At 36.9% G+C, this 15,906-nt stretch overlaps 1 protein-coding gene across 1 annotated transcript; it reads right to left on the reverse strand.

The window, feature by feature from the left end:
• Positions 1–7,579: 7,579 nt before the first annotated feature.
• Positions 7,580–14,201, reverse strand: LOC120180856 (ABC transporter B family member 1). Its single transcript, XM_039186142.1, has 10 exons — positions 13,383–14,201; positions 13,228–13,282; positions 12,983–13,158; positions 12,688–12,888; positions 12,338–12,597; positions 11,932–12,248; positions 11,536–11,759; positions 9,974–10,347; positions 9,144–9,858; positions 7,580–8,987 (listed from the first exon to the last, which is right to left on the reverse strand). The coding sequence occupies exons 1-10, from the start codon at positions 13,833–13,835 to the stop codon at positions 7,701–7,703; spliced, it is 4,062 nt and encodes a 1,353-aa protein (XP_039042073.1). The 5' UTR covers positions 13,836–14,201; the 3' UTR covers positions 7,580–7,700.
• Positions 14,202–15,906: the final 1,705 nt, after the last annotated feature.

A 15,906-nucleotide genomic window follows, 5' to 3' on the forward strand; every position in this document is an offset into this window, starting at 1 on the left:
AATCTTAGTTCTGGAATCTTCAAGTTCTGATCCCTGATCTCAAATTCTTCAAATGTTCAAATCTGATGTGCACATTCTATTTTTGATTTGAGAAATGCTTCTCGATCATCCCAAGTATGTGCCTGAGCTGAGTGTAACGATTCAGATGATGCTTCAAGAGAAGTTGTCTTGAAAGAGATAGGATTCGTTTCAAGGGAAACTGTCTCAAGAGAGACAATGGTGAGCACGATTCCCTTCGTTGTGAAGTTGAAACCGTGGGTGGCCCCTTCGCCATGAAGTTAAGCCAGGAATTGGATATCCTTCATCGTGAAGTTGACATCCAACTTGAAAATGTGAACTGGATTTGTTCTGAATTAGCTCTCGAACTCACCTGAAGTTGATTCTAAGATCTGTCGATCTTTCAATATGTCAAATTGGTTGAAGTGTAGCTTCTTGCTGCTGAGTTAAGCAACCAACATCAATCTTTAAAGGTGCTTTTGAATCGAGTATCATTCATCTTGAAGTCAAAACTTGACTGTAAAAGCTGCAAAAATTATGTATGTGGGAAAAAATGATAAATATGATGTTCTAAAATGTATGCATAATATGCATATAACATAAATTGGTTATATTTTATCTCCTGAAAAAGGTCTGATAATTTGCATTAGGATGTTGAATCCCCAAATGATGCCCCAATATCAAAAATGCCCCAATATTTGATGTTGAATCTTCAAAGATGCCCCAAATGTTCCTCATTTCTTACTTCAACATTGATTCTGAGCATGAGTTTTATATCTAAGAGTCACATGTCATTTACCAAGATCCACTCTAGAGAGACTGTCTTGTTTGAAAATGTTTTTTTCTTTTTCTTTTATTTTTAAAGTTCTGAAAATATCAAAAAAAGAGTTTTGAAAGATGTTTTGTCCAAAATTTTGAAAATATTGTCACTTTCACGGTTTTACAATTGAGACGAATCATAAAACTAGAGTTCATCAGATATCAAAGAATTAATTACAATGTTAATCCTTCAATGAATTATAGCTATTTGACAAGTGCTAAGATCAAAGCTATCTTTGGGAAATGGTCAAGCAAAGAAAGGATAAAAAGTCTCAGGTTATTGTGTTTGGTCAAAGATTTGGCATTTTTGTCCATTTGATGCTCAATGGTTTGACATTTGATGTTCAAAGGTTTGATGGGGTAGCTTGCATGCTTCTCTTTTGGAAGTGTTCTCTGACTCCCAACCTTCGTTGTCACACTCGGATTGTACGATGCCTAATCAAGGAATTAGCGTGAACGCCTCAGTTTGCACAATTTTATATTCGAGCCGCCTTTTTAGGTTTTCAACTCGAACCCTCCTTTAGTTTCAAGATGTTATTCAGGATTTACGTCTTGAACCCCCTTTTGTTATTTTTCTCTACCATACATTAATTACATTGTTTTTTGCAAACAAAGATTAATCCTGATGGGCGGGATGAAATCTGAAAATAGCCCATTCTGTTTAGAAATCCATGTATGATTAGAAGGGACTTTTAAGGCACGTAATGTAGGCCAGGGTTCATGGTTATGAAAGAAAAGGATAAATAGGCTCAAACAAGTGTTTCAGGGTGTTGAACCAAGGATCAATTCATTCTGATGCCTTTAATCTTGCTCAAAATGTTTCTCTTTCTTGATGCTCTATGATCTTCGAGTGAAGTGATTCAGTGATTCGGGAATGATTGTGCTTGATCAATCTCAGAGTTTGAAGCTTGATGTGCCATTTGTCTTTAGGGAATCTTTGCATGTGCTTTTTGTCCCCTTTTCTTTTTGATCTTTGTTCTTTGTTCTTTCTTTTGTTTTTTTTCCTTTTTCCTTTTTTGTTTTTTTCCTTTTTTCCTTTTTTCTTTTTTCTTTTCTTTTTTCCTTTTTTGCTTCTTATTGAATCTTCGCACTTGGCATTTGGTTCACCTTTCGGTATCTCATCTAAATCAATGTCTTCACTCATGCGAGCATGTTTTCTCCACCTTGCCCCCCAGTGTGGAGGGTGATCCTTGGTTAGGGTTGAATCAGAAGAAAAATACTATAGGCTCAAAAGGGGACATAAGGGATATATATTTTCTCCTGTTGTGAAGGGATAAAGAAAGAAATTCGTTCATCATTTCATACATGGAAGTCTTCACAGAAGAGGTATCCCCAGGGGGACATATTTTCAGGATTAATTATATTCACATGAAAACAGTGCAATTAATGCATGATAGAATTATTTCGAATGAATTGTTTTTTCTGCTCCTTGCTCCCAACATGTCTCAATGTTCAGGCTCCCGGTGAGATGCCCCAAATTGTGTCTTGGAAGAATGCTCATGTTCAAATGAACAACTCAATGCCTTGGGTTTTAATGGTAGAAAAAGGTTAAAGACAGTTGTGTGATCTTATTGACTCAAAGAAAGGTGTGGGTGTATCAAAAAGATAAAGGTAATGTTCAAGAATTTTAAAGGGAGGTAATGTCAAAATTTGGTCTTTTTGGTAATGACCATGAGTTATTTTGGGTAAAGAATCAAGGTGTTTTATTCTAGGGTTTGAGACAGGGTAAGAAAGGTCTAATCTTGCCATATGTCAAAAATCTATAATTCTTGAAGAATTAAAAGAATCCTTAATTCATTTAATATTCAAAGAACTAAAGATTAAAATTTGTTCAATTGCTCCACCTTAGAAAGTAACATGAATTCAATCGTTTAAAAGATGTGTTCAAACAAAACAGTCCTCTAAGTGCAAATGGTATATGCCATGCCCCCTTCTTCGGCAAGCGCCTTACAGTTTTCCAGAAGAATGTTTGGGAATCCTTATGTGGCAACAACTTCAACATCGTAGCCCTTAGGAGATGGGTACTCTTTTCTCAGATCATCCTGGCAGGCTTAGTCCTACAATCAGCTGATCCAGCTCCCCCTGTACTGATTTCAGTTTTTCTTTAATTGTTAAAATCTTGCTTCCATGTGGTGTAATGTGGTTAAGACCACTTCATCGAATCCTCCATGATTTAATTTCATGTTTATGAAAATGCTTAAAAATATAGATGAAGATGCAAAAAATGCAAGAATGCATGAAATGTTCGAGGCATTGATCCAAGAAATATGATTGTTATTATGAATAATCCTTATTGGGGACAAAAATGTTTTATCTTTTAAGAGATAAAAATATCCTGACAGCTTCTGACATGTTGACTAGTCTTCTGCTTTCGTCTTTCATCGGTTGAATAACCTGTCGAATCGCTCCGGCCTCTCTGGATGAACAGTGAAAATGTTGAGTTGTTTTTTGTACTGGTCCAAGAAGTCTCGAATGATCGCATCTCGAGCATTTACTTTTGTTGAGCCTGTTCCCAACGAATTCGTCATTGGAGCCCTTAATTGATAGGAACTATGTGAAGTTCATTAATCTGTTTCTTGAATTCGCCAGCAATGGTCTCCAATTTCAGCTATCATTTTGACATTGTTGTGTTCAAAGGGACTTCCGAGATACATAACCCTTCATCTTGCCCCTGCAACCTCTGTCAGTCAGTTCTTCAAAGATAAGCTTTCATTATGCTTGATGTAGACCCGGTTCATTCTGAGTTCTTTATAATGCAGCAGAGTGATATACTCTTCAATTGTGGGCACCACGTCTTTTGGATTGAATGTGACACATAGTCGCCTTGTAGACTATCCTCTGTATTTTCATCTCTTGTATTACAACACCTTTGTCCATGGATTCAGACTATTCGAGTTTTAACAAACACGTTTTAGTGGATCAATGACCTCTTTTGAATAATGCAAGTGATGAAAATAAATAAAATAGAAGAAAGATGAAAAGAGTTAGTGATGTGAAAAATAATAAAAAATGATCATAAAAATGAAAGTCCTACCCCACATGATATCTACCTCACATGCTTATTATTCCCTACCCGAACATGATCTCTATCCCACAAGTTGATTTTGAACAAGTCCTAACCGCATAAATTTCTAGTTCACATGCTTTGAACAGAAAGTAAAGTAGGAAATAATTCTGGCATCCTAGGGTTTAGAATGAGGTTTTGGGGTGGGCTCTAACTCCTTGTAGTCTCCCGGTTTAGGTTCTAAAAAAAAGGTACCCGAGTTATCCTTTCCGGTGCCCCCTTGGGCTTACCAGACCCTTAGTCCTAAACCCATCACAGGCTTGTGTGGACTAAGTTAAACTCGGGAGGATACATTCCCTTATGCCCATACGGAGAATAAATTAACACGAATGCATAAGGTATATGAATCCCGAAGGTTACTTGCTAGGCCCATACGGAGAATAAATTCACACGAAGGCGTCGCTTTCACCCCCACTTAAATAGGGTTCGGGGCTCGGGTATAGAGCCAGAGATAGAAACTTTTCAAAAATCTGAAATCATTGAACAAAATGTCAGTACAACTATTTATTTGAAAAATGATCAAAGATAAATAATTGGAATCGAATAAATAAATTTAAAATTAAAATTAAAATTTTCGCATAAAAAGATAACCGAAAATTAATTTTGGCCTGACTCACTTACCTGTCCCCAGCAGAGTCGCCAAGCTGTCGCGACCCGTCTTTCGGGTGTGCCTCAGAATTGGGCTTCGACTGGAATTGATTGGGTTAGAGTCGCCACCGACCACTTTAAAATGAATTTAGGTGGGTCGGATACCATCTTACCTGATCTGCGTTGTACCAGAAACATGTCGAGTTCGGGAGTCGGTTACGGTCAAGGAAGGATTAGCACCCTTGAACCACCCTTTCGGTACCAATTAATTTGTTGGTTGCCTTTAATTGCGAATATTAAAAATTTAAATTAAAATTTATAAATCCGATTCGAATTACTTACCCTTTGATCAGTTGGAATTACGACTGAAAGAATATGTTAGATAAAAATGTTAGGTGATAAATAAAAATATCGAGTAAAAATTAACTAAATAATAAGGGGAAAAATAAAATAAATAAAATATAAAAGAAATGAAAAAAAGGCTAAGGTTTGAAATTAAAAAATGTTAGGAAGATAAAATAAAAATTAAAAAAAGTAAATAAATAAATAAAAGGGCCAAAATGAATTAAATTGGACTTTGTGGACTGAAATTGATACTAAAAAATGAACTGCAAAAAACAAAATTAGAGGGTTAATTCACAAAGTATAAACAGAGACCAAATTGAAAGAAATAAAAACATAACTCCAAAACTACAAATTAGGAACTCTTAAATGACTTGTGTTCTAATTAACCCAAAAATTATATTAAACTAAATAAAACCCTTGATTTTCATGTGAATTCATTTGGCCTTTTGTTCTTTCTTTTCATTTTCGGACACCAAATTCTTATCATGAACTTTTGATGGAAATGACGTAAAGCAAAGCAAAAAAAAAACTTAGATCACAGTCATACATTCTCACTAAAAAGCTGAAATATTTTATGAATTGAAACAACAGCATTGAAGCAGTAAATATAAAAAAACAATCCTCCTCAATACAAGCACTCGGTATCAAAGGGCATTACAGGCATTTGTCTATGAGGGGGAGATTAGAGAATTACTCAATTATGAAGCAAATAAACAAAGTAATCAATCATCTCCGCTGAGGACCCGAACTTTTTTCGACCAAGCCGTATAGGACCCGACTCGGGTAAGTCCGACTTGTTCTCAAGAATTTCGTCCTCTACGGACTTTTCCAGCTTCTATATTTTGGATGCATTGTCGGTTTCTTCGCCATCTTCTTCTCTCGCGCGCTTGAATTTGGAGTCCCAGTTGGCGTCGGCCTTGGCATTGGGGTTTTGGTCGGATGAATTGATGGTTTCAAGATCCATGTCTTCAATTGGTGGGTGGGCTCCGACGATGGCTCTTTCTCTGCCATTGAAGAATGCTAAAATCTTCAACCCTAAAAGGTTTAGAGGCAGTGAAGCATTTTTCTGGTTTTCCATGGGATTTTGAAGCACCCCTCCTTCCGCGAGCCTCCAAGAGAGCCGAGCCCACCCTCCCCTTTTATAATGTGTGCAAGGACTATAAATGGAGAAGAATTGATGGAATCCAGAGTGAAGCGGGAAAAATGGCAGCAGTTTTAGTTAGTGGGGTAGTGGTATAGTTGTGATACGTGGGGTTAAACATGGTTGTTGGGTATTGATTGAGTGAGTGAGGTAACAATGGGGTAGTATATGGGACCTATAAAAGAAATAATAATAATAATAAAATAAATAATACAATAAAATATTTTTATAGACCCGGACAAAAATGGGTGTCTACAAAGGGCAAGTGGCTAAGGTTGAAGGCTGAGAATATTAGGATTAGTCTAATAGCCTAAGTGCATTTTTTTATGATGTATTTATTTATATTGACTTGTAACATGCATGTTCCTGATGTTATTTGTATACTATTAACCATAGGAAAGGATTACATATGAATTTAGATTGATTTATTCTGAGTAACTTTGGTGATTAATGTGGAATCGAATATGAGAACTTGTTCCATCCTCTATAAAATATTGTTGGTTTTTAGTGGCTTTTTCGTATTAAACGACTTGTTGATAGTTCTATTGACATATACAAAATCAGACTTGTAATCAAGGGTTTTTATCGGCGACCTGATATGAATTATGATGACACCATTAGCTCACTTTTCAAACTTACATTCTATATAAAGATCAAAGGAATTTCTTTTTACTGTCTATATAATATAATGCTAAGTTTTAATTTGTCTGCAGTGTTGAAGGCTTTGGTTGGTGTACAAAGAGCCCGTTTTGCCTCCATACCTTGATGCTGTCTATATAGATATAGTTAATAGTTTTTCACATGTTGGGCTGTCATCAAACACAATTTTGTTGGATGGAAAATGATAGTGGGAAACTTCAAGCCCTCTTTCCTTGTTAGTGGAGCCATTATCTGATCTCAACAACTTGTTAAATCCATTCCATGGCTCTAAATTTAGCAAAACAATGTGTTCCTCTCATGTCATATATAATCATCATCTTCACCACCAACAAATTAGAAATTTGAACAACTCCTTTGGCCTCTCCTGTTTGTAATCATCCTCTCCTCTTGTTTTTTGTCGTTACCATTTCCAATGCAGACAAAGGAACAAGGCTTGCCAGTTCAGTACTTTGCTTTGCAGTGTGTCATCTTCAAATATTTTCCCAAAAGGAAAAAAGAGAAGAAAAGATCTCAGGCTCAGCACTTGAAAACAAAGACCCTCATCAGAAGTCCCATTCCATCAGTGGATCTATGGCCATTGCCCACTAACATAACATCCTTATATATATATATATATATATATATATATATATATATATATATATATATACTTTTAAGAAAAACAAAAGAGATTAGGTTGAAGGCTCCACAATGCTCTCATGGAATCACATGTTGAGATGAAGATGGCATGAACCCACACCATCATCTCTCTGTCATTTCCATTCCCCCTTTTGGTTCTCTGTCTATTCCTTCTTTTTTCACTCTTTGTTTCTCTTCCAACTTGCTTTCTGCACATGTGAGCTTCTCTATTATTTCTTGTTCTCCACTGCCTCCATCAATAATGTGGTTTGAGTACCAGGATAGTATGAAGGAACTAAAGATCCTTGAAAGATTAACATATATGGTTAAAAGGAAGACAAGAAGAAGAAAAGATAATGCACATATATTATATTATATCAAAACATTAAATCCAGAATAAACAGCCAAAAAATCTTAGGGGTATTTGGGATTATACTCCTTTTTCTACTATAATTCTTCAAGTTTTCGCTAAGCTTCTCTCTCATTGTCATCTTTTGGTTTTGCCGAAGAACTTGAGCCTGATGTCATTCCAACAACTTGACTATGTGTAAACCTTTGTAACTGTATCATGCGGGCGTAACACCCGTCGGGATAATTTTTAAGCAAGTGTGAATGGGATCCTTGCTCTGCAACTTTCCCGTCATCGATCACTGCAATGACATGAGCATTACGGATTGTTGACAACCGATGAGCAACCACGATTGTAGTTTTCCCGGAGGATGCACGGTCTAGAGCCTCTTGGACGGATCTCTCGGATTCGGCATCAAGGGCACTTGTTGCCTCATCGAGCAGCATAAGCTCTGCCTTCCTCACGAGAGCCCTTGCGATGGCAATTCTTTGTTTTTGGCCACCGGAGAGTTGAACTCCTCTCTCCCCGACAAATGTTTTGTAACCGTCGGGCAACGAGGATATGAACTTGTGGGCATTGGCTAGTGTAGCTGCCTCGATGATTTCGGCCTCAGTTGCTGACTCATGTCCATAAGCAATGTTTTCATAGATGGTAGAAGCAAAGAGGCATGGCTCTTGTGGAACAATTGCAATGTGTTTTCTCAAGGATTTGAGGTTGTATTTTCTAATGTCCTTTCCGTCGATCATAACACGACCAGATGATGGCTCATAGAATCTCTGAATAAGTGCAATGACCGAGCTCTTACCACATCCACTCGGACCAACAAGGGCAAGAGTTTTTCCAGCACGGGCACGAAGATTAAGGTCACGGAAGATTGGGACATCAGGACGTGAGGGATAAGAAAAGTCAACATGCTTGAGTTCTACTTCCCCACGGAGGCGGTTAGGAACTTGTGTGGCATCAGTGTCATCAGGCTCTATCTCAGTTTTACGGTCAAGAAGATCAAAGACGGATCGCATGGCTCGACCTCCCTTAATGAAGTCAGGAGCCAAGGTCAATGTTTCAGCCGCACCATTGGCGGAGACCATGAGAACCATAAATACTCGGATTGTCTTCGAAAAATCAGAGATCCCATGCTTCACAAGCCAGGAAGCATACCAAAGACCAAGGGCATAAGAAGCGTATAGTGAAAACTGAGCTACCCCGAATCCGCTTCCTGCAATTTGTCCCTTCCAGAAGCAGCGCTTCAACGGAGTTTGAAGGCTCGAAGAGAATAGGCCAACAATTTTGTTCTCCGAATTGAAGGCAGCAACAGTTCTTACATTGGCTATGGCCTCTCCAGCTAGTTGTGTAGCCTTGGCATGAGCCGCTTCTAAATCTCCTGAGAAACCTTTCATAAACATTTTCTGATGAAAATCCAACAAATTCAGTTAATGACTTGATAGGAACTAGTTTAATATACAATTCAAATAACTCAAAAACCTTTCATAACCATTTTTAATTGTTTAGAAGCATACTTTGATGTCAGCATGCATGTGCATGGGATCAGTTTTAGAACGAACCTGCAAAACTGTTGCTGCTACAACCACAGGGAAGACGGCAATGAGGATAAGGGCAAGGCGCCACTGCAAAACAAAGCCGGCAGTGCAAGCGACTAACATCAGAGCTGTGTTCTGCACAATCACTGAAATACGGTCTCCTATAGCTGATCGGACATTGTTCGCATCAAGAGCCAGCCTTGCGGAAATCCGAGCGCTCTCGTTTTCCTCTTGATCAAACCATGCAATTTCATTTTTCAGCACTGCTGTCAGCATCTTCTCTCTCACTCGTTTTGTGAGATTTTCTCCCACAATATCCCAAAAGGAATGCTGTAGTGTGTTAAAGAGAAGGGCAGCTGATGAAAGTCCAATCAATAAATAGCAGTATTTCCCAATTTCTCTTCTCATGTAAGCATGATCCGGGTTGTAGTAGACACTGAGAACAGCACTTAGAACATATGCAAAGAAAGCACTCAGGGATCCGCAAACGACGGAACCTATAGAACCAACCAAAGCATAAACCCATTCAGGAGAATTCATTTTCGCAAGGCGCCAAAAGGAACTAGCTTGCTCCTTGAAGGCAAGCTTTTCCATTCGGTAATTAGGGTGTGAGGCCTCAAGGGAAAGGCTAAAATCAGAAGTGGAAAAGTCAGAAAGCCTCCGTGAATATGGTGACCGGCCATATGATGAATTCCGGGTTATAATTGGTGAGCTTACTGAGTTCCTGGCACTAGAAGGCCTGCAGATGAACCATTACAACAGATCTCAAATTAACAGGTAGCTCTTTAGGTTTAAAAAATGTCTTAACTGTTTTTCAAGATATTAACGAACACATGCAGACTTGTGGAAACTACCTTGCACTACTTTTTCTAGCATTGTTAAGGGCAGTTTCGTGTGCCGCTTCTTGCATTCGGATGAGCTTGGCATAGGTACCATTTTCTCCTTTGGAAATGAGCTCATCATGTGTTCCAATTTCAGAAACACTCCCCCGCTGGATTACAGCTACGAGATCGGCCTTGCGAATAGTGGAAAGTCGATGCGCAATTACGAGAGTTGTCCTTCCAATCATGAAACGATCAAGAGCCTCTTGAACCAGCTTTTCTGACTCGGAGTCTAGTGCACTAGTTGCTTCGTCCAATAGAAGGATTGCTGGGTTCTTCAACATTGCCCTGGCTATAGCAATTCTCTGCTTCTGCCCACCCGAGAGTTGAAGTCCTCTCTCCCCAACCTGCCATTTCCAAATTATTACCACCAATTGGTTTATGCTTTCATGTTAAATTTGTCTTAAAATAAAAGCATGGAAATTTTTATCAGCTTGATTAGATTTCTTTGCACCAAGCTCACAATGGCATTCACATTAACATAAACAAAGCATAATTTCACCATCATTTTATGTTTTAATTAAATACATTTAACTCTGTGATTTCTGTTTTTTCTTAAGATAAATAAATAAAGGGTTTTATGCCTAATTATTAATGCATCAAGCAATAAAATATTTTGTAATTTAAAACCAATTGTTCTTACTAAATTAGAACATTCAGAAATTATTGATTTCGAGGCCTTCTATATTTTATTGTCCTTTCCTCTCTGACTGGTCGTCTCCCCCCCCTAAGTAATTTGGTCTTATTCCTGCACATGCATTGCTGACTGAACCGTGTTACCTTCTGATAAATGCATGCATAGCCAAGGACTTCCCTTGTTTGAGGGTAGTTTTGTTGTACGGCAACCAAATATAAGGTTAAGCAAAAGTATTACCGGAAGTACTAATATTTTTTTAACATTTCTGGTAGATCGCTACCTAAAATGTTAATTTTTTAACTGAAAATGTTAATTTCGCTAACTAAAATGAATATTTCCGATATTAACATTTCCGGTAGTAAAAATAACATTTTAAGTAGCGCCCGATATAAATATTTCCAGTAGAAAAAATAATATTTTAGGTAGCGCTCTACCAGAAATGTTAAAAAAAATATTAACATATCCACGCCTTTTCTTAACCTTATATTAGGTCGACTTTCCTTAGACATCCCTTATTTGACTTCAAAATATTTTACAAATTTAAATACAAGTTGGGTTCTGTTTGTTGACCAAATGAAACAACCATATGGCATTAAAATCAAACCAAATAAGGTCCCCCTATGGTCAAGATCCATGATTAAATGTCACCTTCCTTAGTGCCTACTTTACTCATTCCCTCACCTTCTCCAACTGCCATAAAGTCAACAGCCCAACTGGTATATATAATTATACAATTATAGTTCAGCATTTAATTAGTTTCATCTTATGATCTAATAGTTTTATGGCGTTGCCGACCATTTAATGTTTCGAGTGCTGCGGACGGTAGATAATCCTCGTATACAGCTTGGTAACAATTATTAGAACCGATATAAAAATGAACCGTATGAGATTAGCTAACCTGAGTGTTGAAACCATCAGGAAGCTTTACGATGAATGAATGTGCATTGGCCACTCTGGCAGCTTCTTCGATCTCGATTTGGTTCGCATCGGGCCTACCCAGAAGAATGTTTTCTCTAATGGTGGTGGCAAAGAGGGCAGGCTCTTGGCTCACGAGTCCGATTTGTTGCCTTAACCATCTCAGCTTTAACGTCTTTATGTCATGCCCGTCGAGCAGAACTTCTCCTACAGAAGAACATTAATTAATGAGATTCACAGCCTACAAACAATCACTGCAAATATGTTTATCCACATAGACTAAATGAACTCTAACAGCATAGAGATATTTACTTCAAGTGGGATAAGATTCAATGTTGTTTGTTACAGAGGTTGAAACTTAAATAGTTTAGTACGTTACCTGAGGTGGGATCGTAGAATCTCTCAATGAGGGAGACGACTGTACTTTTACCCGAACCACTGCTTCCCACCAAAGCTATAGTTTTTCCAGCAGGAACTGTTAGGGAGAAATTGTTAAGGATCCTTACATCTAGCCTTGATGGGTATGCAAAATCCACATTTTTCAGTTCAACTAAACCAGTAACCGACTCCAACTCCAAACCAGACTCGCTGTTTCTATCGATCCCTGGCTTGTGATCAATTATACGGAAGATTTTCGCCGCTGCCACTTTGGCCTTGGCAAATGCAGACATGCTTGGTGCAGACTGGCCCAAACCCCTAACAATTAAAGAGAGAATTTTTAGCAATCAGATACTTTACCAACATCAAAGAAATATAGAAAACAGAGGCAAAAACAGAGTACTTACAATCCACCAATCATAACAGCAAACATGGTGGCAATGGCAAGTCCTCCATTGGTGTAATGATGCCTAACCAGATAACCTCCATACCAAAGAAGAAGAGCATAACAACAAAAGACAACAAAGTAAGTTGCTCCCAATCCCATTCCCTTTGCGAATCCGGTTTTGTAACCGAGCTTTTGAGCAACCTTCAACGCCGAAGAGTAGGCTTGTAATGCTCTTGACTCACCAACAAAAGCCATAACAACCCGAATTTGAACGACCGTCTGCGATTAGCAAATACCCAGATGAGAAAACAGAAGGAAATCTGGGAATAAAACGATGGAAATTCAAAATTTGCACCCCTTTTTTTCTACCTGTTCTACAATATTTCCTCCTTGAGATAAAGCTTCTTGGCTTTTTGCAGAGAGCTTGGCTAATGTGGTGGTATGGATTGCTCCAATCACAGCAATGAGAGGAACCACTGCAAGTGTAACCAAAGCCAATTGCCATACCGCTGTAAAACCCACCACAAAACCAGACACGAAGGTTGCCATGTAGTGAATGAAATTGCCCAACTGCAAAAAACAAGCCAAAAGTTTCATTTTTGACACCAAAGAAGGGATGAAAAGGAATGTTTTTTTGAAGACTATATTTCAGTTTCTTTGTTACCTTCTCACTAATGGCGTCCTGTACCATCACTGCATCAGTGTTGATGGCAAACACAACATCAGATGTTCTAACCTCAGTGTCAAAGTATTGAATGTCCTGATTCAAAGCTGCTTCTAAATACTTGATCCTCATCTTTGTTGTTTGCCTCTCTCCAGTCCACATCCAACACGATATTTCTGCAAAACAATTCAGGCTTTAAACAACCCAGAATTGTTAACTTTGTTTTCTCAGCGAATTCAACTGACCTGCCCATGAAGATGCCCAAATTGCAGCACCCACCACAAGGAAGTAAAATGCATACTGCAAATCAAGAAAAAGAAAGAGCAAACGTTTATTTTTTGAGTGAAAATTCATTAGGCTTAAACAAAAGTAAAAAATAAAATTTGAAAAAAGTAATAACCTTTAAAACTTCTTGCATCATCTTGTCTATGTTATTAGCATTAGAACCAAAAGAATTGACAAGATCGGCAAAGAAACGGAGGAATATAGGCAAAGAACAGCCGTGTACAAGAGCACCTAGTGACCCAATTCCCATCAATACATAATCCAAACCATCAGCAAATCTAAAGAGTTCACAAAAACCAACTGAAGGAACATCCCCTACTTTCTCTCCATTCCCACCACCACCACCATTACTGCTCCCATCCTTTATGGCCTCCGATGAAGAAGAAGCTGCAGAGCTTTCCATTTCTCTTCTCTCTCCTGCACTTCCCTGATAAGCTTGAGCTTCAACTTGAGTTTTCTCCGGTTGTTTATCTAAAGGTTCAGATGGAGGAGACACAAGTTCAAGGCCTTGCATTTCGGACCATTTCCATTGCTCGATCGTCTTTGTCTCTTCCAAATCTTGTGACATTTGCAAAAAAGAAAAGAAAGAAGGAACAAATCCTAAGCTTTATTAACTGAAGCAGAACACCCCCACCCACCCCCCCAAGAACCAAAGACTCTTCTTTATTATCTCTTTCCCCCCACTATTTATCTGGTTTTTTCAACTCATTGTTTCCCACTATTTAACCTTGCTAATCGGTTTGTTTCTTTCTCAGTTTTTACTCCTATGTTTTGCTGTTGTTTTTAAAAACATCATCAACCATTAGCGGTTGAATGGGATTTTTATTTTCAGTTTGCTTGCAGTGTAAAAAACATGGAAAGTGACAAAACATGCAAAAGAAAGGGATTTCCACCCGACATATCCACACTGTGTGAATACTTAGTGATGGCAGTTCGACCAAAACAGCTTCAAATCTGTGGAGAACAACAAAAAGTAAAGAAAACCCAAATACCAATTAACAATCCATTAATCTTATGACTGTTAATGTTTTTTATGAGGATTTGGCTTATTTATCAAGTTAAGCAGGTTTTGCTGAAATGCTTTGTTTACAAAGTTGAAACCTTTAAATAATCTTTTTAACCTTCTTGTATGATTTTGTGTGCCAATCTCCATTAATCTCGCTGTCCTTTCCTAACCATACGTTAAAAAAACACATCCATTCACATTCATAGATGGATTGAAGGGGTGGGTACAAACAGTCATGAAAATTTAAAATTATAATATATTTTATAATTTTTTTTATAATTTTTATTAAAAATTATTTTTCTTTAAATTTTATAAATTTATCCTCTTACGTGTACAACCAAGCACCAAAACATTTTTCTTGTCAATCAGTAACACAAAATAAATTTAGTTATCCATTTACTGTCGTATTTTCGTTTTATTCATTTAATTATTTTTTTAAAATTATACATAATAATGTATTTTGATTCTATTTCAGTCACCCATTAAAAAATAAATAGAAATGTTGATAATTTTTTTTATTTTTTAATGATGATATGACATTTTTTTTATGATAACAAGTCAATATTACTGTTATTTTTTTTATCAACAATGACCAAAACGAAATCAAAACATAACATTAGGTAAGCTTTTGAAGAAAAAAATACTGAGTGATTAAAACAGAAGCACATAAATAAGCATGTGACTAAATACATAGTTTACCCGATTATTAATGGTGTCGAAATAAATGAGCTCACTCACCAACCGAATCGATCACTTAATTCAAAGTAAAGTGAAATGGAAAGGCACTTTAATGGAAGATTAAGTAGTAAACACTAATTTTTAGTATTAATTAAGTGCAATAATAGTATTTTGTCCACTAAGCAAGATTGGTTCAATAGTACAAGACACCTTATTATTTAAGGAATAAGGAGTAATCTCGACGCTTAATAAAAACGGGGTTTAAAGAGTTTAGGTATCTTGTCCTGACAACCCTATTTCAATTCAGGTTGGAAGGTCAGTAAGCAATAATAAATTTGATATTTTTGGATTTAATAATTGACTCTCAAATCTTAGTTTTTGTTTTTAACCTTTAATCCTGTATTAAACCTGGATATAAAACACGAAACTTAATACAAATTTTCACCCTAAAATATTAATGGTTGTTGAGGAAAGAAATGAGATGGGCTTTTACAATTCATTCTTTTTAATTTGGATAGAAAGTTTTAAATGACAATTTTATAGAAAGAATATATAAATTGAAGAAGATTGTTGAAGATAGAGATCATCTAATCTTACATGATGATTTATGTATATTTTTACCGTCACCATCAGACTTTGAATAATGATAGTTATTTGTAGGTGTGCAGAGTAAATAGATATGATAATTAGATAGTAGATTTAGACATCTAATTGATGAATCATATATATCTGTTAATAGATTATATCAGAATATTATTATTGATGGAAGATATAAAATTCTGTAATTTCAAAATTCGATAAAGCGAATGAATAATATAAAAATCTAATTAAATTTTGAAAGATAAACCAGGAAATTAACTTGTCGGAATAGTCTTCAAGTTTTTTTGGTTATGGCGGGGAGCGATCCAATTTATTAAAATAATTGCACAAATAAATAGATTCGGAGTCGCCATTG

Source organism: Hibiscus syriacus, unplaced genomic scaffold (genome assembly GCF_006381635.1).
Source record: "Hibiscus syriacus cultivar Baekdansim isolate YM2019G1 unplaced genomic scaffold, ASM638163v2 tig00112503_pilon, whole genome shotgun sequence".
NCBI classification, from domain to species: domain Eukaryota; kingdom Viridiplantae; phylum Streptophyta; class Magnoliopsida; order Malvales; family Malvaceae; genus Hibiscus; species Hibiscus syriacus.

Coding starts and splice junctions, on each gene's coding strand:
- LOC120180856 (XM_039186142.1), bottom strand. CDS start 13,835: ATGTCACAAGATTTGGAAGAGACAAAGACGATCGAGCAATGGAAATGG. Junction 12,889..12,982: donor AGGACGCCATTAGTGAGAAG/GTAACAAAGAAA, acceptor TGTTTTTTGCAG/TTGGGCAATTTCATTCACTA. Junction 12,598..12,687: donor GAGGAAATATTGTAGAACAG/GTAGAAAAAAAG, acceptor TGCTAATCGCAG/ACGGTCGTTCAAATTCGGGT.